The 27955-nt window shown below is 37.3% G+C and overlaps 1 protein-coding gene across 3 annotated transcripts; it reads right to left on the bottom strand.

Moving 5' to 3' along the window:
• On the bottom strand, positions 1–27948 carry Drat (Death resistor Adh domain containing target). 3 transcript variants are annotated; one of them, XM_076523386.1, is made up of 3 exons: positions 27809–27948; positions 4431–5156; positions 1–1993 (listed from the first exon to the last, which is right to left on the bottom strand). In XM_076523386.1, exons 2-3 carry the CDS (start codon positions 5144–5146, stop codon positions 1558–1560), a joined length of 1152 nt encoding a protein of 383 aa, XP_076379501.1. In that variant the 5' UTR covers positions 5147–5156; positions 27809–27948; the 3' UTR covers positions 1–1557. The 3 variants fall into 3 exon arrangements, with proteins under 3 accessions (XP_076379501.1, XP_076379499.1, XP_033326149.1); XM_076523384.1 differs by lacking the exon at positions 27809–27948 and adding an exon at positions 7000–7359; XM_033470258.2 differs by lacking the exon at positions 27809–27948 and adding an exon at positions 7000–7358 and having other exon boundaries at positions 1–1975.
• Between the last annotated feature and the right edge of the window lie 7 nt (positions 27949–27955).

Below are 27955 nucleotides of genomic sequence, written 5' to 3'. Positions count from 1 at the left end.
TTTTTAGTTTTAATAGAAAACATATCTGCTATATTATCACCGTAATATAATACAATCACTGTTGCGATTAACAGTCGACAGAATAACGATGGTGATGTGTATCTATGTATATCGCTAAATTATCGCTTAGGGTTACGATCGAGAAGTTACAAATGAACACTAAAAAATAGAGAGGTACATACATTTAAATAAAGAAAACAGTCTTTCGAGGTACAGCGACATAACAACACGGATCAGTATGCGATCAATTAACTCGCATTTATAATTATAGCACGCGAATATTCGATTAACTTATCATTAACTAGCGCAACGGTGTCCAATGAATACTGTTATCTAACGATGGTACACAAAAATGCCCTCCGCCGTAAGTGCATACTTTGCGGGAAGTTTGTCCCGATTACGCGAAGCAATCCCTTATAAATAGATTAAATTCAGGACTGGCTAACTTTTTCGGCCGCAAGCCACAAGCTCCCACGATCAGTCCCTCCCTTTCCCCACTACTCGAGTTCCGTAAACACTACGGTGCATAGAGGGGACGAACTACGGAGCACGTAAGAAGGGGGGAAAAACTACACGTGGCTCGCGAGTCGCCAGTTATCCTGGATTAAATGAACACTACCAAAACATGACCGCGAATCATAATCTAAAGCAGTGTTCTTCGCAGTTCCGTTTGAGAAAATTATGGATATGATGTTTGCTCCCATAGAATCCTGGGAGAAGATAGTCTCCTCTTTCTTCGTTTAAATCGAATTCGAATATACGAATATCTATGTCCGTTTAAACGCGGTCTGGTTACAGGCTCTTCAGCATCTCCAGACTACTGTTCCATTTTCACGAAACACCGAACAGTGACAGTATGATGTAACTAGAATACAATTGACGTCGAATAATTAATGTTTACGATTAATTTTTAGCCTGATCCAACGATCTCCTATCATTTCGCGTTACCAAATCTATCGAAGAGACATACGGACCACGCAACCGACGGTTTTGTTCAACGATCAAACAATTAACGCGAAATCTAGGCAGAGGTGTCTAACGGCGGATCTCGTGGGTTTGTTGTCAAGAAAGTTAAGTTCACAGGGAAAACCATAATCCGACCCAACAAACCTGTATGCTCTAACAGCAATGCAAATGCACTTTCTACGAGATTTGTAGACAATATAATACCTAGTTCCATTCGATATCTCTAAATTATAATAATAATACGATCTCACGAGATCGCTGGAGACGCTCCGCCGTCGTTTCCATAATTTTCAGCGATCCTCAAACGACCCAGACAAATCGTTGTCGTACTTAACTCTCATACGGAACTCTTCTCATTGGCGATCAACTACGTTCCTCCGGTTACTTAAATCGAACTCTCCGTTACATCAACCGGCCGAGAGAGCCGTCGAGGTATCTCTCCCCAACAAGAAACATCACGAGATGGCCGTCGCTCTGAAAATCTCAAACCTAACGATGCGATCTATCTGTCTCGCCGATCTCGTTTCTCGTATTCGAAGGTTTCGCGCCAATCTGCAAGGCGCACGATCTTACTCTTCGGGGCTGGCCTTTTTAATCGGCCGGATAGAAGCGTAAAATCGCGCGACCTTGGATCTCCGAGTGGCACAGCTTCAGGACCACGTCGAGGACCTCTTCGGCTGGGTAGACGGTGTGCGGCGGTGGCTCGATTTCGCCGGAAGCCACCAGCTTAACCAGCTCCTGCAGCTGTTCCAGGGTGCCCGGCTCCACCGATTTGATGCTCAGCTGCCACTCTTCGGCGCGTCTGCTAAATTTAGGTAGCAGCCGATCAGCGACCTCCTTGATCACGAACACCACGCCAGCCTTGCTGAGGCATTGCATGCTGCGGTGCAGACTTCGCGAGGTCGTGCCGAAATCGATAACCACGTCCACGTGGCCACCACACGCGTCCATTGTTCGCTCGATCAGCTGTTTCTCGTACAAGTCCTCGCTCCACTGGACCACGTTCACTCTGTATTCAAAGAGGAGACTGTAGGTGAATAACTCGAATGACCTGATCGGTGGACGCTGATGCATTGGGCATTTGGCGAGCTAGCTAAACTACTTCATGGTGTGCATTGTGAAACATTCTGAAGTGTTCGGAACAATTAGACGGCATTGATTAACTATTCGCGTTGATTAAGTGGAAGCAGAATTCTATTCAGAGGAGAAGTTGCTTGCTGTTTTGACGGAGTTGCTTTATCTATTAGAAAGTAATAACTAAAGTATTTGTAAAGTAAACTACGCATTTTGGAATCAGTTGTCTCACTTTCTAAAGCTATCTGCTTGTTACGAAGCAATATTTGTCTAGAATGTAAGTTCTAACTGTGACACTCTTGTTTAAGTTTCCTGAGCAGCAGCGTCGTCGTATATGATCTACAAAGAAGTCTACACTTTACGTTTACACTTCGATTATTCATTATAGAGGAGTTGAACGATTTATTGGAGAATAAAAATATAATAATTGATTTTTTGTTTGCGCATTAGTGTTCGAACAGCTCAGCTATCCTCTTTTTCCCATATGTTGCAACAACGTCGACTCAATACCAAACTATTTGTTTCTCAAACAAAAAGTTTATTTTCATAAAATATCGCGGGTCGCCTGCGACGCAACCGACTACGCCAAGCAAAACCGGAAAAGTCAAAGTAATTCCTCTGCAACTTGACCTATACGAACCGACGACGGATTCTTCCTTTTCAATTCTATTAGAAAATAACTACCCCGCCTACATGCAACTTCTATACTCTGATTTCATTCAACTGGTGCTGGAAGCTATCGGTGCAACACTAACGCAAGTAAAAACGCGAGGATGCATATTCAAAAAATTAACACACGGCAGAGAAAGAGAATAAACGTGACACACAAGCACTATATGATTTTTATCAAATCAAGCGATATTTAAGTACGCCGCATGTTGCGTAAATAGTGGAACTCGAGAAAGAATTAGGAGATAAATCTTTACGTAACATTTATCGTGGTCAAGATGTGTCAAGTGCTCGAATTGGCACGATAACATTATCATTCATTTAGCGATATGGCCGATTCCGTGGAATTACGAAAGTGTCATCGATGGTAAAGATATCTCGGACAGAGAATGTTAATTTTTGGATCAAAGATCAACGAGTGGACCTCCGTTACTCATACTTGGACACGCAACATGCAGCAGCTACTCTACGAAAAGCGACAGAACTCGTAGACAGACCTAGTTACAGTTTCATTTGAAAATCTAGTTTATGTTGCATACCTGCAGTGGCACCGAAATACGTGCACTTTAAAAACGAAATAACTTTTTAAAAATCGAACTGAACAACTTGAATGTTTTTGAGATGGTAGAGGAACTAATTCGCTAGAGAATATCTGAAGAAAAGCTTTGTAAAAATTGCAATAGCTTGGTATGACAAATATGCGTTAAAAAATTGCGTGTTTAATGTATTTTATAAATCTCGGTGATCTATGTGATTTTTCATATTTATGACAAAAATTGGTAAATCAAATAGGGTACAACTAGAAGAAATGTATTTATATTTAACTCTTGCTTCAAGTTATCAATGGAAGACAATTTTGATTTCACTCAATAATCAGGAGTTTAGTTATGAGTTACAAACGAATAAATATTATTAAATAGCAAAAATCGCAGTCTTTCACAACATTCGACTAAGGTAGTGGAGTTGGTTACTGTGGGGTGACCAATTGCTGTGCCCTTAGTTTGTTTTCAGGCATAATTAATTTTATGTTCATTGAATACGACTTACTAAATTTTTTTTCAAAATAAACAAAATAAAAGAATGAAAAAATTTAATGTGTGTTATTCGATAAATATAAAGCGAATTGTGCCTGCAAACAAACCAATAGCACAGTAATTGGTCACCTCACAGTAACCGGCTGCGCTATCCTAATAACTGTATGAAATCTAGAGATTTTTACATCTTATAATGCCTATACCATGTTTCTGTGTCAACCGATTTTGACGATATCTTTAGAAGAAAAAAAACAATATTTTTATTTTGTTTGTCATTGCAATTTTAAAAAATCGTTTCTAGACATTGTCCAGTAATCTAGACCCTCTAAGATCTCAAAAAAGTTGTAATCGTTTGGTCCAATTTTAAGAAAGTTATTCTACTTCAATAAGTATAAGAACACCTTTTGGAGCAACTGTACATACTGCAAGTAATATAAATACCATCTACTAACAGACGAATAATTGTTGCATAAACTGCTGGTAGAAATTTCGAGACCAAATTAGGTAAAAGTAAAATTGGCCACCCCTGTTCAGTTCTGTTTACGAATTTCTATTTACAAAAACTACACGTCGACTATCAAATACCCCAAAACTCTCAGAGTACTGTCGCTTTTCAGCACTACTGGCAAACACTAATCAGCCTACCTACAAAACATCGATATCAAGTAACTCTCCAAAGCAACTCACCGTTGGAACTCCTGAGCCATGGTGAGCCCATCGTCCTTCAGCGAGGCGATAGTGATGATGACTCTGTCTTTCATGTTGCTGAAGTAATACGCCGCGATTCTAAGAGCCCATAGAGCCAAGCCGCCGGTGCCGACGATCAGGATCTTGCAGACGCTGTTCTCGCCCCTCTGTTTGAGCAACGCCTGGACATGTTCGTGGGCGGCGAAGACGGTGTTCATGGCCAACAGAGCTCCAGCGGGTAGCATGGCTGCCACGCTCAGGCTCACGTTGTCCGGTATCTTGATCAGGTACTTCAGGTCGTGAACCACGAGGTACTCGACGTATCCGTTCGGTATTCCTTCGTAAGGGTAGAGGATCACTCGATCGCCGACGACGAACTCGCAATTTTCGGGTACGTTCGCGCCCAAAGACTCGATCACCCCTGCGACCTCGTAGCCGGGGAACAGGGCAGCGTCCCGGAACCCATGGTGCGGCAGGGACACGGGAAAGTCGCCCTCGACCGAGACCTCTGTGGCCAAACTGTTGCCACTGGAGACGGAGGTCAGGCTCCCGAGGCTAGGCGAACGACGAGGATGGTAGCAAGCGCCTGCACACATCACCCGGATTCGAGCCCCCTGTGCTGGAACATCCGGAACGGGGACATCGAAACTGAACACCCAATCGCGGCCCGCGACGTTCGGGCTCTCGATCGACACCTGTCTGCACAACTTGTTCATCTTCTCCTCCCTGAAAATAGAAGAAGACACTTTCAGACTTCGAGTCAGGTGACCCGGCTTAGTTATTTTCTTATTTTTTTTCTTTTAGAAACGGGAGGTAATATAGTGTTACGGAGTTTGAGTCTCCGAAAGGCGCTACTATGTCGAAGTATGTATATGGTGTTTCATAATGTTCAGACGTAATTTCTGAGATGTATCAGATATTAGATCATGTTCGAAATCTTGTTGTTTCCGTGCACAGGTGGATAGGTAATCGTGGATAGGTAACAAACATTCGTAGTTTTTTGAGACGATATTCTCATGAAAACTTCTGAGACGTGCATTTAAAGCGTTTAGATGTTGTTTTCTACTGTAAGAATATGTCGAAGTATGTCGATCAATATCAGATATTAACCCTTTGCACTCGAAGCCATTTTAATTGTAAATCTAATTTAATTTTTCCGACTTACGGTATTTCCATTTTATATAACAAAGTGCATTTTATGCATATGAAATTTATAGTCTTGCGACTCGAACAACAGTTAGATTTTTAACAATTTTTTTACGTCTAGACTTTTATAATATAAAAATTATCTTGGAACATGATGTAATAATTTTTTAATGGTGCCCCAGAGTCACCACTCGAGTGCAAAGGGTTAAACATGTTGGACACGTATTGCTTTAAATGTAGGTATAAGATTATTAAATAAATAACGATTTGTCAGGGAACATATTTGATATTGCCGAAAATATATGTTGAAAAAGAAACTTTTTTGAAAAGAAAATATCAGATTACGTTTCCGCCGGTTCTGTCAGCGCGCACCAACGGTGATGTAAACTGTATATCAAAAATACCGCGATATACCAACGCCGGTGTCGTTAGAACACACCGCGCTCTGACTGTTAGTGATCCCAGTACCGCGTATACAATGTAAGACGCGATGAATTGGTGGAGAAGACGACACCAAAAAGGGTATATAAGCAGGCGATTTTCAGTTGCCGGTCTCTCAGTTGAATTTAGTCGCTCAGTCATTTCGTACATATACCTTCTCTCAAATAAAAGTAAAATAAAGCTTTTTAAGAAAAAGAATTAATATCATATTTATTTGAGAAATAATCCAAGCCGTAATCCCAATAATATATTTCTAGCGACAAGGTCACTGTTGCTGAAGTACAGTAAATTCCCTCCAATTGACGCTCAGATTGTGCACAAAAATGGACAACTTGGGAAGAGGATACGTTATTCGATTATTCGTTTTTATAGTTGTTGACAATCGGTAATTATAAAAACCAGCCGCAAGGCTCGAATAATCGTATCTCCTTTTCCCATATTGTCCATTTTTGTGTACAATCTGAGCGTCAATTAGAGAGAATTTACTATACTATTTCGATCGGTGCGTTAAAAATTCCATGTAACGAGCGGAAGGCAGTTATTAACTGCAGCGTACTCGTTACGCCTCGATCGTTTTAGCAATCAGCTGTTGCTTTCTACCCCTTAACGTGACTTATAAAATATAACGATGGAGCAAGAAGAACAAAACGAATCGTATCGCATATATTGCTAATCGGATTACGCTAAAAATTGGATACGAATCAAGAGTCGAGAAACGAATTACTTTTCAGTAAAGATCAAAACAAACCGCGGAAACGTCGCTATTTGTGGAACTACGCATTGTTCACTATCAATTGTCTTCATAATCACCCAGATTAATTATTTTCTAGATATCGTAGCCGTTCGATAGCTCAAGATATATATAGACACGAAATCACAAAAGGTAAAAACCGATATCATCGAATACCCGATACGATCAACCTTGGAACATCACAGGACACGATCATGCAAAATCAATGAAAAAAAATTGTCACATGCGTACCCTTTACAAGGTGTACAGGGTGTATGAGTGATCGGAGCCAGCGGTTCCAACTTCGCAGGCATAATAGACTGACTTCTCTTCTACTGTAGTCGCTGACAGCCTTTCGTAGCTACGTTCGTTCTTCACCCGCAGATCGTTTCTACCGGAAACGCGAACACAATTTCGAATTGGTTCGTTCGACACCGTTACTCGACTCTGGCACGATTCTGGATCAAGGTTCTACGACTATTCGCGATCAGCTCGAGCGGTTCAAGCGAAATTCTGTTGACAGCTGTTCTCCGAACACTTGGAACACACGCAAAACAGTTCTCGGACGTACGCCTGAGACGCACTGGTTAAACGCGGCGATTCTCCTCGACTTTTATACTCTCGCGAGCTTTCCCAGAGCGGCCGGCTCCGTGTTAGTCACGGCAGCTGGAAACGGGCCACGATGGAGGGGATCGAAGAAACAGAACGCGAGGCAGGTATATACGAGCATTCACGAGCCACGTGCAACCGCTGTTTTTCTCCTATACCGACGCCCTCACATTCGTCCAGTGCGTCGTGATACACGCATGAATGAGGCGCACATAGGCCGTGCTGTCTGTTTTTCATTTCTCTCGCTCGCTCTCCCGGCATTCATTATCTCTTTCGCAGCGATGACGAATCTCGGAGTCTGAGAAGGGGGGGGGGCGGGATGTTTTCCGAAGTTAAGCGCTCGAAAATTGACCTTCGCGCGTGCTGTGTCCAATGTTTGTTACAGGACGGCTTGTTTGTTGATCAGGAAACTCGAAGCAAACTGAAAACTACTCTGTTTGGAAACACGTTGCTGGTGCCGAAAGTCAAATTTTTCAGGAGAGTGTATCTAACTTTGTGGCACACTAGGATTATGGATAACTAGAATTTTATATTATCTCGTAAAAGTAACATTTAATATGTTTATTCAGATTTATACCGATTTTCATGGAGATATTGTTGGTTTAAACTAATAAATGTTTCATTACATCTGTAATGATCGTAAATTAACAGATTTGGAATATGCCGTTTTGACGGGACTAATTATGACACGGTGTAACTTTATAATCTCACAGTGATTTATCATGTTTTTAAATCTAATTTCATGTTTCGCCACGATGTGGTAAAAGCGTCTTGTTCCGTTGCTTCTTCTTCGTCGTCGAGAAGATTATGTGTTGCGGTTTCCAACTCTTACTACCTATACATCAGAGTTTGAACTCCTTGTACGTCAGAATAAATTAAATTTCCTTTCGGATTATGAATCCGTGTTAATTTACATCTAAAGATTGATATTTTCTGGTTTCGAGTTACGTAAGTATACTTATATTCGTACAAGAGATTCGGGTTGTACAGAGTTGAATTGTCTTCATTGGAAATGTGCTAAATGTATCTCAGAATTTAATATTACCATTGTACACGTAGGAACAGTCACGAATTTTCGTACTTGCAGTATTGTTTATGCGCCGTTTCTACAAAGATCTTCCCCTATCGTTTTCAGTACACCATTTTTGTCAGACAAAATTTCGAGATAGAAATTAGAATGTATTCTAATAAAATATATTTTATATACAATTTGAATAGTCTCGATACTTTTTTTACATACAGCGGTTAACACTAGATTGCCGTTGCGAGTCGATTTGACTCGTCTATGATTTTATTGCTATAAATAATATAAATAAATAAATAATTTTTTTTTAAAACATATGTTGGTTTTTCATCGAATTATGACCAACATATGTTTAAAAAAAAATTATTATCATCGTAAACGAGTCAAATTGACTTGCTTCGGCAATCTACTGTTAAACCAATTATTAAGAGTATTTTTCGAGATAAGCCTATCGTTTAATGGTTGAATGCTGAAACGTAAAAGGCTATTTCTGTACGGGACTCCATTAATCTTCTTTGTTTCTTGCGTACTATTTACTAACAAACAGCTCAGAGCACACTGTTTTCCTAGGATCATGCTATCTTCGTGAATAATCGAAGATTAAACCTTGATCTTTTCAAATGACTGTATACGTATACGATAAAAGATAATCGCACAGTTCAATTTCTATGATATAAAAACATCCAAGCATATGAATCATTTGTATAGCTAGAGATTGCTAAAGTAAGTTGTTCATAATACAACGTTGTAAAACGTTTAACGTTTAAATGATGTGTTTCAGGTTCATTTAACCATTTGCCGTATCCAACGTTCCAAAACGCTCCTGCTTCGTTCGAATTTATACATATATTTGAATTTGTATTGCGTTCCACGATTGAAATACTAGGTGAAACAATTAGTTAAGTAGATTATTTTATACAAAAATTTATTAAGAATCAGATAAAAAATCATTTTAACGATAACTCTTATTGTTTATTTTTTACGATTGTTTCTTTTTTCTTTAGCTAGACATAAAATTCCACTCTGGTTCAATAACTTTAAATGTCCATTTCCTACCCTGGCAATGATCTTTGAAATGGGAGTGGCAAATGGTTAAATAAGAACAAAAACGTATGTGTAAATAACCCACAGACTAGTAGCGATAGCAAATTAACTAGAATGTTTAACTAGAATTCTCTTTGCCTTCTCGGAGAACTCTTAAAACATACCTGTCATCGTCAAATAAGATGATCATGTTACAGTAAATTCTCCCTTATTGACGCTCAGCTTGTATACAAACATGGACAATTTGGGAAGAGGAGATATGATTTTTCAAGCCTTGCGGCTCGTTTTTATGGTTACCGATTGTCAACAACTATAAAAACGAGCCGCAAGACTGGAACAATCGTACTTTCTCTTCCCAAATTGTCTATTTTTGTGTACAAGGTGAACGTCAATTAGGGAGAATTATTTGAAAATTTTACAATCTATCACTTCAAATATAGCAGTACAAACGAAAGATAACTCACCTACAGCTATAGAAAAAATACGAAAATATATTTATTTCATACCTTAAAAAGTTCTTTAAAAGAACTGAAAAATAGCAGAAACATGGCATATGGTCTCTACAATTTATATCATCGAGCTGCAGCATCAATCGATAGTAAATTAACTATTTACCAACTTTTGTCGTTTTAAGCTTCGTTATCGATTGGTGTCTTTGTTGTTGCCTCAGTTTCTGGCGGATCGGAAGGATACGCACTGGCGACTGAAGGAACGGCGAATATACTGCGGCACGTTAATTTTTGTACCGTGAAGGTAACGTTAAACATAGGTGGTACTTAATTTAATAGTCACTTGATCGATCGCAGGTTCTATTCTTAAAGCAGAAATTGTTGAGTCGATAGATCGATAGTCGACATTATAGGCTGTTGTTTATACATATATGTTTACCATTCCAAGCATATTCTTTCCTATTGAATATTAAATAGATTAAGTAATCGGCAATCCGACCGATCAATTTTCCTTGTTCGAGATAAGTAATGTTTTGATGACTATTTATAATACACAAACTACGTACTCTCTTCGCTCCCGACACTCGAGCTTATCATCTTCGAGTTCTCCGTATATGTAATTGTTATCTTGTTTCAAGGACCAGATACTGAAAACTCACGAGCTCTATCTTTCTTTCCTGTATTTAATTTAACCGATTAACCGGGACTCCTTATATCGAGACGCTTAAAAAAAAAATTAATAATTATTGTTACGTGACCGTGCATTCAGTTGCAAATGAATGCTGAAGCGGTAGTAATTAATGGCGGAAACCTGCAAACACAACTTTTCATGCCCTGTGATTTGCACATAATTTTTATTTACGATGGCTTCACTTTAGTTGAGGCGGTTACAACATTGCCGGTAAATAACGAATACATAATTAAACAGTTATTGTATGGAACACAGAAGTGAGAAGAAAATGTCACCTATTTACGTTTATTATTTACCTCAGTTCTAAAAATATTTACGTCGACTGCTGTTAATTTCATTGTCAAGAGACTACAATAATTAATTTCCTTTAATCTGCTGCGAATGCATTAAGTCGTCGCCAATAAACAACTGTCATTTATTTGCTTATACAATTTCTTTGAAAACTACCTATTTCCTTTGCCAATTATCTGGTGCATTAATGACTCAGTGAATATCGAAGCACCATGTGTCGCTCGACACGTACGCAAATCTACGCAGATGCACTCGCGGGGATAGCCAGTCCATTGTTTTGATGCAAATAGTGCGTACCTGCACGCATGCGTGTTTACTTGTGACAAACCAATGATATCATTCTTATCAATAGAGGACCGCACGCATTGGCTCTTATCGAACGTTCGAAAACATCGAGGTTTAAAATATTGCGTATATTGCGGAAACTAAGAGACGTATCAAACTCTCCGCAGAATTCTCGACACCATGGCCCGATGTATTTTAACCCGGGAGTACTTTTAACCCACTTGTGAGTCTAATGCTTGGAGTACCCGCGTAAGTGTCTAGTACCGGGAGCACCCACGTGGGAATCTAGTATCAAGAGTACAGTAAATTCTCCATAATTGATGCTCAGATTTATGTCTTGCGGCCTTGCGGCTTGTTTTTATAGTTGTTGACAATCGGTAACTATAAAAACGAGCCGCGAGGCGCGAATAATCATATCTCCTCTTCCCAAATTGTCCAATTTTGTTTACAAACCGAAGGTCAATTAGGGAAAATTTACTGAACTCTCCTGGGTGTCCAGTGTCGGGAGTACCCACGCGGGGGTCTAGTAAAACCCTACCATTGATAAATTTTTTTTCGTACAGTTACTTACAAAATTGAGCGTACATCTTTTAAAACGCGATAACTTTTTTTTAAACTGGTCTAAGTGACTTGAATTTTGTTTAGATGATAGCGGGACTGGTCTATTAGACGATGACCAAAATGCTTTTTTTTGTAAATTTTGCTATTACTTGGAATGACAAAAAATAAAAATAAAGAACTTTCGTTTTTTAACTTTTTCATCTGAGCCTATAAGGGAGATTAAAAAACTGCTTCTCGTAGATCTCGGTGATTTATATCCATGCTGAAAGTATCGACATTGAGTGGCGTTGTTATGAATTACAACTGCGAAGATCGCAATTTCATTTTGACCAAAACAACTGGAAGAAATCTGCAGTTTTTTAAACTTTTCAGCACCTGTAGCTCGACTCTGGGTTAACCGATTTCGATCAAATTTTCAGCACGCATATAAGTTACCGCGATCTACGAAAGGCATTCTTTAAACTTTCGTTATAGGCACAGATAAAAAAGTTTAAAAACGGCAGATTTTTATTTTTTTGTCATCTAAAGTAATAGCAAAATTTAAAAAAGGCATTTTAGTCATCGTCTAGTAGACTGGTCTCTCTATCATCTAAAAAGAAAATTCAAGTCACGTGGTCCAGTTTTAAGAAAGTTATTGCTTTTAAAAAGGTGTACGCTCAATTTTATTAGTAACTGTACTATTTGAATCCGAAAATAGTACTTTTTTCGTTGGTGGTCCATAAGCACCGCACGTGGGTAATCCCGGTTTTTAAATAGGTCACCATTATTGGCACCGATAAGATCAATGACGATACACTCGACATTATCTGTTCGAGATCTGCCAGGAAAATCCGCTGCGTGGAAACATGAAAACATGTTTACGCGGGAGAAATTGTCCCGATTGGAAATAGTTGAAAAAAAAATTGTTCAACGAATCAATTACGCGTAAATAGAACGTATTATAGTCGTAACTTGTTTGCAACTGATGTCCTTGACACGGAACTATGCATGTACGCGCTCGCCAGCCATCTGGTATCGTTTAAAGATCATCAAAAATCTGGGTTACGTATTCAACGCGAAACGAATAGTCTTGTTTAATCAATTATTTTCACGGGGACACGATCGATCGTTAATTTCCTCGTGTTCTCGGTCTGATTGCTCGATCGAATCTTCAATTAAACACAGTTACTATTTTCCGTGGTCTCGTTGTTAGATGAACCACGAAAGTTAATTTCTCAGTTAGATTTTTATCCAATCAACATATTTTTGTAACAATGAACATCATAGCACTAATTAGTAGATTATAGGTGTTTCTGTATTAATCTTTTGCAATAGTACTAATCAATCTCGCCAATAAAATCCTTTACTTTTCTCACTGTTTGAAATTTCACCTACCCTATATTGTAAACAATATTTATTTTGCACAGTGCGCTACGTGAACTCGTTTAAGAACAAAACAAAGAAAATTAATATGATAGGATCGGTTAACACGCAATAAAAGTCAATGATGGTCCTACCGGTGGCTTGATCGAGGGGTTAATGAAAAGACCAGAGTACAAACGACTATTTGTCGTTAAATAGTTTTAGCTGCGCTCAGCGCGCAATGATTCAGAATTGAATACTAGCTGTTACGCTTATGTTCTTATAATCGCAATTTTTAATCTTTAAATTGATCGCATTCATAGGCGATGAACATTCAGCAAACAGTTTAGCAAATGAACAGCCAGATCCGGACCACTGTGTGGCGGCATTCGAAGATAACGTCGACGCCTACATATCCTCTGTTACCTAACCAATTCGGTCTATTAGCGTTCATCTATGGCATTCCTTCGGCGCGCATCGTTGTTCGCATAAAATTCGCAATTACGATGAGCACATGAAACAAGCCGTTACAGACAATTCACCTGGATCCCGGAAACGGTTGCTTCGCGCGACACTGAAATAGCTGTTAACGAGACGCTGCAATACAGGTGTCGGGGGGAAATTGTTTCTGGCGACGTCCTTGAGCAGCTCGCACAATACACAAAGCTTCTATTTTCTTCGGATGGCCCTGTCACGCGATCGAGCCGACCGGAAAGTCTGGACTTTATCAGGCGTTTTGCAACTGTAGCGTTAAGTGAACCGAAGTTGTCCGTGTCAACATGTCCGTGGGGGGTTTTAAATGATGAATCGTATCGTCCACCTCGTTTAATTTTATCGTATCATTAATATAGCGAAAATAACGCTGGTACGTGCGAAATTTTCGAATTGTCTTCTAATTTGAGTTTTCTTAATTAACCTCCGGACTGCGCAATATTGAAATACATCGATCGTAGATTATAACATAGAACTGATATTAAGAATAACTGCAGCTATTTATCCCATCAGGTTCGCCGGAAATTTGGCGCTCAGTAGACCCAAAATTTTGTATGGTCCACCTAAATAAGGCCACCTAAATATCTCCTCTAATTGCGGGGGTACAAAAAAAATTGTTTATGCTATTTCAATGGTTTGGAAAAACCATCGTATTACAACAAAAATTTGTTTTCTAAGGTAATTTTTTTCGAAGTTTTCAAGGTCATCGATGTTTTTTTGCGTATAATTGTATAATTTTTTCATTGCATCGTGTAACTGATGCAAAAATATGTTTAGTTACGTACAATACACGACTTTGAAATGACCTTCGAGATCAAAAATTAAATGGAAACGACAAATTTTTGTCTATCGTGATTTTAGAGACGAAGACGTCGTTCGGGAATCTGTAAGTATAAATAATCATATTTACTATCACACTACGAATGGCTTCTGACACCGCAGAGATCTGATCATTCTCAATCAATTCGTCAGTTTATCGATATTATCGTTCACGATGAGTTATTCAATTCGCAAGATTGCGATATTCTTTCGATTGTTGGTACAGCACAGGCTCTAATTATATGTACAATTATTCATATGTTTCGGAAAGATAGATTGGTCTTGATAACCTTCTTCTTTTGGTCTTCCCCAAAGGAAGGAGTCAGGTGGTCTTAGGTCTAGGGATATTTAGTATCCAAATAGCTATTAGCGAATAACAAGTTGGGCAATCACACAGTAGAACAAATACTTAACCCTCGCAAGGCGGCGACTGGATCAATCTTAACCCAGAGTATTTAAATCGTTCACTTAGTTACACGATTTACGGCGATCATTTAAATAATCTCCATCGGTTTCTATAACTTTTTGCTATCTGGAAACCAGGTTTTGTATGCCTCTTTCATAAAAAGACTGAGGCTTTTCATTAAAAATTTTTATTATTGCATTTGTTACGTCCTCGAAATTTGTAAATCTTTGCCCATCTAAATAATGCTGCAAGGAACGGAGTATGTAGATGGTAATCAGAGGGTGCTGTGTCGGGAGAGTATGTACCGCGTGAGGTCTCGCATTGTTGTGGTGTAAAATGACACCTTTCCTATTCACTAACGCGAGACGTTTTTATATCATTATTGTGCTTAAACGTGTTAATTGTTCACAATAAGTGGCGGCATTAATCCTATTTCCATGTTTTAACAGTTGAAAATGAATTATACCGTATATGTTCCACCATACACACGATAACATCCCATTCTCATGAATAGTTGGCTTCGGAGTCGCGAATTTCATTTCGCGATAATCATTGCAGTTTCCTTTCCGGATTATGGTACATAACCTATTTGTCACACCTGTGACTTCGTGATTCAGATATGATGATAAGTTCTTCTCCACAACTAAGTGTCTTTCTCAATAAGTATCTCAGGTTAGTTTAGAAACAATAGACGATCAATGTCGTGCAAATGAAGGTGGCAGCACTAATTCCGGTACTCCCTATTAAATTACTGTTACATTAGGAACAACAGAGAGACTAATAAGTCTGCAGGAAATATCTTGAAAAATTGTTGAACGATGCTCAATATTGTTATAAACATCGTCGATAGCCCAGTTGCGAAAATAACCCGTCGTCCGAGCACAATTCAATCAAATCTATTTCATGATTTCATAAAATTTTTATGCATATAATTTACAAGCTTATTCAAATGTATTTTTTCATCCGTTATAAGCTGCAATAGAGAAAACTACAGATCTTAATGCCTACTTTCACATAACGTAAAAAAATATGTAGCATTCCATCTAAAACAAATGAAGGTCATCACTGTCTCTAGAAAAATATTAAAAATACAACAAATTTAGGTACGTCGTCATATTGCTAGCAAAAATACTGTGCAACTTTTTCTTTCTCCGTTGCTACAAATTGTCGCGAACACCCTGTACAGTTTATATCACGCTCTTGCAATCAGTCATTTATTCTTCCTGAACGGTAGATGATCTTTCGACTTCTTATTCGTAGTCAGCACTTTATGTAGAAATGTATTCGAACCGCGACCGATTCTTTAATCGAACGTGAGCTCGAACGCAATAGAAAGACTAATAGGTTTACAAGAGGTATCTTAAAAAATATGTTTTGAAGAATTGTTGAATAAAGCCAAGATTTGTAATAAATATCGTCCATTGTACAATCCGCGAATGTGGTGTGTCGTCCCAAGGTTAAAGAGTTTAGACGTGTTAGGTAATACATTCTATGCGTAAATCTTCGGAAAAGAAACTAATTTCGGGAGGGAATTACTTTTCAGAATGTTACGCTTCTATTACCCTAATACTTTGCTTAACCGCAAAAAGGAAATGCAGCAGACTGCATTACGAAAAACAGCCTTGGTCTCAAGGAAGAACAGCGTGCTCGGCACACGCTTCGCGGCTCTTGATGAAATCTTTATTATTATTCGCTGTGAAGAAAAATTCACCGTTATCTCAATCTCGTCCGTCAGTTTAACTTCACAGCGATTAGTTTGTTGATATTTCAAGCGCATAATAAAGTCATTTTATTGTTGTGATTTCAAAAAACAATTACAGTAAATTCTCCCTAATTGACGCTCAACTTGCACACAAAAATGAACAATTTGAGAAGAGCAGATACGATTATTCCAGCCTTGCGACTCGTTTTTATTGTTACCGATTGTCAACAACTATAAAAACGAGCCGCAAAGCTGGAATAATCGTATCTGCTCTTCTCAAATTGTTCATTTTTGTGTACAAGCTGAGCGTCAATTAGGGAAAATTTACTGTACCAGCCTTCACAAGCATCCGTGGTTATTTCCGATTAGAATATTTATCGCTTCTCGTCTGCGAATCTTCCATGAATATGCCGTTGCATAATATTTTAGAATTAACCTATCGATCTAGCTAATTTATGTATAGACCTGCTGGATAGGTGGAATCGTTGCAGGTATCATAATTGTCTGGTTAATAAATAGAACCGCGACAACGAGACCCCCTATTAGTCAACGGTGTTAATTGGCGGATGACGCGTAACAGAACATTTCTAACTATCGGATTAACGTTATTGTGCCTGCAACCGTTGCAGAATACGCAATTTTTCTTTTGTATTCGAAATCAATATTGTTGCCGAAAACATTATTGCTGAAAAATGTTGTTCAGTTTGTTTTCGAATTTTTTCAGTTGCAATCGTGAATCTTTTCTTAATTAAGAACACACTCGACTGCGTCAACGAGTTACGATCGACGATCACCGGCGATTTTAAGAGGATTAGTTTAAAAAAATGATACGAGCTTAATTTCTTTTATGAGAACCGCCTCCCAAATTTAAAAGTACTGTATCAACACTCAAGATTTGATTGATCGATCCGCAGAGATTATCTAATTTCTCATTGGGATAACTGCGCGACAAACGGAAAACTTGCTACCCGACAATCTGTAGCGAAGATTAAAAATATGCTTATCTGTCTTTCACCGTTAGAGCGCGCGACACTCATCGCATTCTTTGAAGGGAACTAGCGAGAAATCTTGTGCAACGATCGCAGGTAATTTTGCTGTACGCTGCCACGTTACTCGGCCACATGTCCGTTACGTGATCGATTCTAAGGGACAATTGATATATGTATCGGGAAAGGATCGCGCATCTCGATTATATCTCGAATACAAAACAATCTATAACATCTTTCCTGATAAGAACAATCATACAATATTAACTCAGTCGTTAAAATTGGAAACTAAAGATATGAATTGTGACCAGTACAATTAACGATAACACTAATGATTGATACTTGTGGGATTTTTGACGATTGCGAAATTAACAAATGACATTTATAAATATTTAAATGCAGAGCAAAGTAGAACATTAAATGTATCAATTATAGTGATTTGTACTTTTTTTTAGTGAGAAACTTCTAGAACAGGTTTCAGAACTTATAGAATCGACATATCGACTAATGATTACACAACAAATATTGGAAGTTTAAATTTATCAATATTGCTTTTGGTCACTTTTTTGTATAATATAATGACCCGTACACGCCATAAATAAGTACAAGGGGCTAGAAGGGTATTAATAAGTTGTCAGACAAAATGTCAATCTCTGTATAAATAAATTTTAATATAATCAAACGAACAATGCAAATTTTGTTTGTTTTCATTCTGGAACTACGCTTACAAATATAACTTGATTAACCAAGAAAATAAAATACATAAATACTAAATATTAAATATATTAGGACTACCGGAAAGTTCTGTCCGTTTGAGAAATGAAAGGAAATAATAGATTTTTCATAAATTTAGTAATATTTATTGTACAATATAATTTCCGTCGTTACTTATGACCTCTTGCCAGCGTGATGGCAATTTGTGAGCAACATTTTTCAAAAATATATAATACTAAAACGAAATTGTTAACACAAGCATTTTTAGATGTTTCGATATAAATTGGTCAACGCGTCCGTTAATCTGGCGAGATAGTCACGAAAATTGCACTCGGAGTTCACGGCGCGACTGGATCGAAAGCCGGCAAACCGTAAGTAAGAATTTATATAACCGTGAAACACAGAAGAAACTGAAAATAACGATTCGAGGTAAAAATATCAAGCCCCCGTGCATTATAAACGAACAAACGAGCATGCGGCGCGAACGCGATAGATTTTCAAAGAACAAAGAGATCCTCGTGACGCATTCGACGCTAGTCCAGACAAAGGAATTCTTTTTTACACGGTTTATCATACTGCGAAGCACACAGAAGAGGCTCCGGCCGCAACCGCGCCTCGAAAATAACTTCGATCCACGATCATCGATAAACGATGAAGAAAAATAGGAATAGTGCCTGCTCGCTTCGTACGCGACGGTACGCGTCCCTGCCGTTTACAGCGATATCGTGGTTTGATTTCTGTACACTTCTTTCCAACAGTCTCTATCTAGTACTTTCAAGAGTTCTATTATTGTAAACATGTTTGCGCCTACGTTTGCTTAAAAGCACACCGGAGTTTTTGCACGATCTCGTGAATTACGACGCGAATAATTTTTTGTTTTGTTTACGAATTTTGCCATTTGTACTAATGCTCGGTTGCTTGAAAACACATGCCATATAACCCGCTGACGCCTTCTAAATTTGTCCGCACGAGACATTCTCATGCTTTTGCGATACACACGCATAAATCAATCCGGCCGAGAGAAAACAAACCGCGGTATACATAGTTGTACTTTGCTCTGCTATAAAGAATTCGTGCAAACTGAAACTCGAATTTTCGTAAGAACGATTCAAATCTTAACGTACTCCTGTTGCGCAATTGAATCGTGCGCACTCGAAAAAGAAAAGAAAAACGAAGTATATACGTATGGTAACTTTAGAAAGTACGAAATTGTACTGTGACGATAACGAGTACAAATATATCAATCCAGCATGTTTTAGTTTGAATGTTCCTAAATATGAAAATTTGGAGACGTATTTGAAACGATGTAACGAATTTCAGTAACGATTTACGATATATCCCCAGAGATTTTCTTCACTTAACAGTATTTGCATCGAATGGAAGGGGTATAACGAAGCTTTCACTCTTCCAATGCGATGAAACATTAGGCTTTCCCTATAAATCTGACGATAGAGACAAGTACCTGCGTCCAGAAGTTACTTCTACGAAACCGTGAATCGGAATAACAAGCAAATTGTAAATAATGGAGCCTTCTAAGACGCCATTTGCTGAACAATTAACACTCGCTCGTAACCGTTCAGCGAACATTCGTTGGAAAATATCTTCAATAAAATCGAATAAGAAAACAGAAGCGCGCATTAAACGGATACGCGAGTGGTACTCCTTCTGGATCGACATTGAATGTTCTAAAAATTGATCACCTTTCGCTGTACTGTTTGTATTGTCATCGTGAAACTCTACATATGTGCACAGCATATCAATGAAAAGTAAGTATATGCATGCTTGACCGGAAGCATATTTACAGAGAACCTAACCAGACCTGGGCACATTTGAAGTGACACTCTTTGAAATATTATTTCAAATAACACGTTGTCTTATTTTATGATTACTGTCATGGCTGCGATTACTTAAAAAAAACTCTATTTGAAATATTGTTTCATATAACATGTTACTTTATTTTATAATTATTTGAAATAATCATTTGAGATAATTGTGAAATTCTTCTTGGAAACTACATCTCTTAAGGATGAACTTATTCAGGAAAGAGTTTTGTTCAAAACAAATTGTAAAGATTTCTTAAAGTAAAATCTTTTCGCGGCATACATATTATATGTCAAGGATTATATCTTTATAAAGAGAGAGAGTTTTGCTTGTGTGAAGCAAATTGATGTTAAGGTTTCTTAAAATCAAATCCTCTTGCTGCGCATTATTTTGAGGATTATTTCTTTCGTTATATTTGAAAGAAAAAGATAACGAAATAATCCATTACTTGAAATTGCTATTATTTCCACTGGACTAACGCTATCTTAATTTTCAAATAAGGCAATACAAATAACAGCTTTAAATCAATTATTTCAAATAAAATATGTCCAGGTCTGAACTTACCTAACAACTAGCAAGTTGTTCAACTACTATCACATTTATAGGCGTCACTAAAAATTACGACACCATAATTCAGGACAATCCTTGCATTACTAAATTCATTTATATTCAATGAATTATTAAAAATACAAGCATGGTACGAGTATCCGTACCATAATTATTTTTTGTTGCCTAATACTCTAATTTACTTTGATAGAATAACATTACATAAACATTAGTAAATTGCGAATTTTCATACAAAATAAAAATTGCTTGCATTAATCGCAAGAAAAAGGAATCAAGTGGAAACGTAATCGTAAATAATGTCAATAACTTACAAACAATATAACAGTATCCTGAAACTCTTCATGTGCTTTTTTGGCATAATCTACGCTCAACACCTACACTCTACACTTTACGGCGTAGAGTCTACGCCCTAAGCATTAGCGATGACCTGATGATTCTGAACACTGCGAATCCCGTTTCAGCGAAGTAAAAAAGTACGATGTACTTATGACACATACAAACTTTTCAAATGGAGGCATCGTGTATATTAATACAAATTAATATTATATCTATTTTCTATTCACCACAAGGGGAGACTTTTGATCTTTTGATAAAAAAAAAATGAACTACGAACTATGAAAATAGGAATTTCTACTTTCTATCTGTTGCAGGAGAGACAGAAAATAAATAAAAAAAGAAAGTATTCCGTTGCTACGGTTTTCAGGAAAAGTGGAAATAGGAATTTGTAGAAAGATACGAATGATTCTCATTGGAAAAGAGGGAAAATGATGCTTTTGCCGTGAAATTGACGTACATAAATAGCAAGGTACGAGTTGGTGTGACTGCATCGGTGAAATACGATGGTGGGGAAGTCGGTCGATGCCGTGGAACCGTGGCACGCTGGAATCACGTGCACATCAGCAGGCATCCGCGTGTTCAACCCGCTCCACTCCGCTCGACACACTCTCGCTGCTTGCGAGTACAATGCCCGTGGTGTTTCGGTTACAGGCCATTTTACCCCTGACAGCCACCGGCTGCTTTCAAAAATTTCATCGACAGCACTATTACTCTATTCTAGATCAAGCACCCTTCACCACCTACGCAATGCTTCGAATCTTCGACACAAACCTATCTTCACACATAACGCCGATATCATGAAACAAAACCTTTTGTTTATCGACATTTTGTCATTTATCAGTAGTATTCAGATTATAACGATACATTTACGAGGAATTTATTCTATAAATTTGTTGCTTGAGACAATCGTTGCAATAAAAATCGCTAATAATCGGAATAGCTATATTATTGTTAAACTTAATAAAGTAATATAAAATAATTGCTTTCAGTAAATATTTCATTTCGTAAATCTAGTGTAAAAGAAATTGCCTTTCAGTCAGCTCGATGGTATCTGGCGACTGTTACACCTTTTGCTCCTCGTTGATGCTTGTATTAAATCAGGCGTGACTCATTATCGTTTCAAAAATCGTACAAAACTAAATTTTATACTTGAAAAATCAAACCGATTTCCGTTCATGACGATAAAAGAATGCAAGTTCTTCCTCGATACAACCTTGGCAGATGATATTTGATCAGTTTTTCTGCTCAAGTGTGTACTCTGATACAGTTGATAAGTTTTGAAACTCGGTTCAATTTTTGGAGTTAAAGTACTGCGATTGATTAACGTCAACTCTGAGCAAACTGCGATATACTATGTGCAATCATGATAAATAACGATGAGTCAACGATAAAGTCTTTGGGATTCTTCGAGATTTTGTTAGAATCAGTTATTGCTGAAATTCTGAAATTTTGTGGATATTACTTTTAACTCTTTTTTAACTACGATCAACGTATTAGGATACTTATTCGATCAAATAAATGTTTATTTATTTGTTAGGTAAATTTTGATGAATAACAGCGATCAAGCATCTCGATCAAGCATCTCATCATGTAAATTCATTTGTTGCTAGATCAATGGATTCGGTAGAGAAAGTAACTTTACCAGAAATAAATTTTGGTTTCAAACACACAATAGTCCTCTCTCGTTTTTTTTATTTATTATTATTTTTTTATTTATTTATTATTATTCACTGTATCATAAAAGGGGCGATAAATCAATTAGACTCATTGTCAATAAATTGATACGATGATAACGAACCGGAAGATAAATCGATGGTAAATTGGTAAATCGATGGTAAACATCTGTGAAGGTATAATCTGAGTTCAGTTTTATGATGGTACCTCGTGACGCGTGAAATTATTCTTCGCCACAAAATTGCTCTTTGCAAGTTTATTGAAAAAATTAACTTCCTGTGATAGCGACCCTGTTGCTATTTAACATGAACATATTAAAATACATTTCAGTGAAAATTGTTGTTAGGTTTAGTCGTTTTCTAATTCATTTCTGGGTATTATTATTATTATTATTATTATTTTATTATTATTATTATTATTAATTTTAAAAAAAGAAAAAAATATTTATTCTTGGCATTACCGTAATTGAATCGGTGTATGTAGGACTATCGATCGTAGATATGTAACGTTTCCTTAGTTTATGACAGAGACACGTTTAGTATTACTGCAACCAGACCTGGGAGAATTTTGTTTCAAATGAAAACAAGAAATAACTATCTGAAATAATTCATTTCGAATTGTTATTTTAAATGCCGTTATTTGAAAATAATAGCAATGTCGATCCATTTGAAATAACAGCAATTTCAAATAACGAAATTGTTTCGTTATCTTTTTATTTCATATGTGACGAAAGAAATAAATTCTCAAAACATTATGCGACAAGAAAATGTTATTTTAAGAAACATTTACATCAATTTGCTTTAAGGAAAACTCTCTCTTTGTAAAGAGATATGCAATGAAATGATATGCAACGCAAAGATTTTTCTTTAAGCAATTTTTCTAGCAATTTGTTGTAAGTAAAACTTCGTCAAAAAGTTCAGTCTTAAGAGATTTTTGTCTGGGCCCATCTGCTACTGTCACGAAAAAAGTATTAATTCTGGTGCGAAAGATGGAAGAGAAGGGTTGTTCTTCAGAAAATGTTTCCTATTATCAGATAATAATTTAACATTGTCAGATCGGTTCTTTTATCTTGAAGAATATAATCTCCCAAAAGAATTTCACAATTATCTTAAATAATTATTTCAAATAAATTATAAAACAAAGTAACAGGTTATTTAAAATAATATTTCAAAAGTCTGGCTACAATAAATATTCCAAGACAATAAGAAGTAATCTGATATTTGTCACTATGAACTATAAAAAATAAATGTTTTTAACTTTCGACGCGATGTTTAGTTTTTTCAGAGGCCAATAATCCTGCACTGCGCGAAACACGATTCGTCGTACTGAAAATACTTCGGATAGAATCGGCAAAGTGTGTGATGTAAACATCGTTTGTTTAAACTTTCCCAACCAAAACGACAGTTTCACACGTGCTAAACTGTCTTATCCGCAAAATTAAGTATGCCCAGGAATTACCTGCCGCGAAACTATTAATAAAACAGTGATTTCATTTGTTCCCGTTTGATATTCGTATTCGCGTTCACTTCCGTCAATATTTGAGTGCTCTTATCGAGATATTAAATAACTCAGGTTCGAGAAAGCGAACGATGTTCAAGGCGAACGTTTGCATCCGTTCGATTAATATATCTCAATTAATCGACGGAAGCTGTAACGGTGGGCCTGGACAACGTGGCTATGTAAATAGGAACCGGTAACGATTTTTCCGAGATACATAACTGTAGTTGTCGTTTAACGACTGCGTGTCCTCGTTAGCATGTTTCGTTTTATGTTGCACGCGTTTACTCGTTCCGGTGTTCGGTCAAAATATGTACCATTATCCGCATAACATAATTAAATCAATATGTTCGTAGCACAGAAGTTTACGCGACAGTTGTAAACACATTGCATGCTTATGCATTCGGTGAATGTGCAAAGTTTTCACCTTCTAAGGTCACGCAAGTATTTTAATTGTACGTATCAAAATAAGCTAGAAACCGCCAGTTCACCTTTGTTTCGCATTACTAGCAAATAATTACGAATCTCCGACAACTATGGCAAATCGGTCGTGTTAGGAACATGAGTCATACCAATGAGACTTCCCCCTAGTATGTATAAACTTTATTTATATAAAACTTTCCATTGGAAACGAAAGAAAGGAATCTAATGTTGTGGTGTAATTCAGAGAGCAACGGTAATTTGAAGTAGTCGAATTAAAAATCAATTCATTCGATGGCGAAAAGTCATCGGCGGCAACATCAAGGGAACGTGGAAATACAAACATCGAATATTACGTAAACCGTTAAGATTCGTTTCACTTTTCAAATGAACGACTTGTTATAGTGTGTTCAGGTTCATGGAACCAGTTTGGCTGGTTTCCACACAAAACAACGCGTCGCTTCTCTGGACGGTCTAATGACATTAGGTTGCCTGTCGTATCAGTCTTTGTCTTCTTGACTGTTCGTGACAAGAGCGATAATCGATTACGTATTTAAAAATCTTCCATAACTATTAAATAATGCAGGCGATACACATCCCTTGCCTAGACATTTAACCATATTTTGAAAAATGGAAATTGTTATCCCTTAAATTTGACATATAATATCGTGAGTATTAAACAGTCCATAAATAATATGGAACATAACCCGTGGAGAAATTATTATATTTTATCAACAATGTTTCCGCAGTTGATATCTGCGAGGCTAATTATACTCGATCTGATAAGAAAAGGTCAACAGACGAATAAATTAAGCGAAAAAGGAAAATTAACGCGTTACCTACAAAAGCGTTATTTAATTGCAACCTAATCGTGAATCGTAAGTGACCAAGTGCGAAAAAAACAATAACCTTGTCGAACTGAACTCCATTGACGCAGAGTGAGTCTTCGATGACCATTTCTGTTTCTCGTATTTCTATTCGGTAGGAGTTCAATGGAAATATATAAGACGAAAATATTGAAACTTTCACATTCGAATTTCTCCGTACGAAAACTATGGAGTACACACATGAAATATAAGTATTACCATTCAACTGTTTAGTTTCTCATAATTAATTTAAATTTTCACGCGTCTCAATAAGATTAATAAAAAAACTAATGTGTCTGGAAGGCGCATCTTAAAAAGTATATATTGAAAACAATTTATTAACGAATGATCTAAGCATAGTAATTGTAAGTTAGAGTTTGAATGTTAAATTGCAGATATATATATCGAATCAAATCACGTAAAAATACTTTAAGTCTGTTGTATTTATGCGGCTAATAAAAGAATACTGTTTATTGAAATAGGATAATTGCATTAATCCAACGAAAGTGGCCAACCGCGTTTACTAACGTTAATCAGTCGACGACCTACCGCAACACGAAAAAGTTGCAACGAGGTTTCGAACCGATCCGTTAGCCAGAGATAATTGATGGCTGATTAAACGAATCGAATAAAAACACTGCCTAAAGACGTGTGTCCAACAAAGCGATTGATGTGATTTAAGTGTTTTGTCCTCGTTTACGACCACACAGCATCGAATATTCTTTCCTGGTTTCGTTTTAAACTCGTTCAAACTACTGCGAAAATGATTAACACATTGAATGCCGCGTAAATGATACGCTGTTCACGTGAATTCCGAGGTTTAGAAGTGTGAAGAATCTGTTTCTACAAGAAACTTCGTTTATTTGCTTTTCAGTTACCAGCAGGACTCGAAAATGCTGGTAATAATTAAACAAATACAAGCTTCTTAGTTTTGAAAATATTACTCTGGCATTGCTACCACCTCAGCGTTGTGTGGTGTCCATGACGACACGGATAAAAGTGTGAAAGAATATCATATTATAATATCATATAATAATATTATAATATCATATAATAATATTATAATATCATATAATATCATATAATAATATCATATTACTTATGCGAGTTCGTATCGCGATACATTATTTTTTTTATGATCGAGTATTTATGGTACATGTCTACGTTAGCCTATACCCAACATTTACTTGCCTATTCTGTTTAGGATCAGATAAAATGAATGAGCATTCATTGGGTTCGCACGCAACAAGCAATCCGGCCAAATGGAAACTCCTTATGGTGCAAAAAATGTCGCTACCATGAAACGGCATCGCGATATAACAATGACGCACTCCTGAGAACACGTGCACCGAGACGAACAACAGATTTATTAAGCCATCTGCAATGGTTGACGCCAACGGAGTTTAACAATTCGTGATTTTACAATTCATTGATTGAACGAAGGAAACGAAATTGCGTTTAGGATTACATATATCATCGATGATGTAATTCTGTTACTGGTGACATTAGTTGCAAAGATGAATTCGAAACAAATCGTGTCTCCATAAATTGAAATTTTGCGAAATGTCATTATAAAATTATTGCGGTCTAATTAAGATGCGCTGGAGATTATGGGAGGCGTGGTCACGCTCAAACAACGTTAATTTTTCTAACTACGTCAGTCAACTCTGTACGCGATGACGAAAGAAGCAAACTGGCTACAGCGCAAGCTCTGCCTTTGTTTGCACTGTTACCGGTCGATGAGTGAAACTTTAAACACATGCCTTTTCGCGGTTATAAAGTCATAAATTCCATGTCCGAACGATTATCATTGTGTTCGATAACAGGTATGTTAGTGATGATACATTGGTAGTCTACGCGTGGGCGCTACTACCGTAGCAGTACATACTGCGTTGCGAATCAGCTGTTCGCAAGAAGACGTGCAGGTGCATTGTGTTGCAATACTGTTGACAGCATCTATCGGTTAACCGGCTATTTAAACGAATTTCGTGTTCAGCTGTCGATAACACTTTCAAATTTTGCTCATCAATTTTAGTATTCTATAGTTACAATAATTGACGATTAATAAGGCTTGACTTCTCAATTTCCATGGTTGTAATAAAATTGTTCTTTATGAAATTACAGTGCCTGCAGGTGTTAACGGAACACGATATCAACCTTTACATGTCAATATTGGTAAAAGTTATCGGAATATTTTCTTACAATGTCACAGAGATCAACATTTTGTATTGGCGTCTTCCATAGCTTGAATTTATTTATAAGCATCTGTCGTCTGCATGGTATCGTTTCAGATAAGTTGTAAATACATATGTAATCCTATAGAAAGTAAATGCGTAATTCTATTGTTCTGCTTGGCGCAACGCCTACGCCGATATGCCCGACAGTAAAGGGCGTCAGTGTTTTTCAGATACGAATGTAGAATTGTAAGCAGATGTTACGAAGAACGAATAAAGGTTGAGTACTCACCTTACAGCGACGATGAGACTATCTCTGGTCACGGGCAACCGTGACAGCGGCTATGTTCGCGCGATACAATACTGATCAATCGGAACTGTCCCTAAAAAAGTTCGAGCTCGTGTCACGAATGATCGCACAGTAAGCTTTCGTAGTATT

This window comes from Megalopta genalis, chromosome 7, assembly GCF_051020955.1.
Source record: "Megalopta genalis isolate 19385.01 chromosome 7, iyMegGena1_principal, whole genome shotgun sequence".
Lineage (NCBI taxonomy): Eukaryota > Metazoa > Arthropoda > Insecta > Hymenoptera > Halictidae > Megalopta > Megalopta genalis.
Note: the sequence above shows the minus strand (reverse complement) of the source record. Positions and strands in the feature narration are given on the sequence as shown.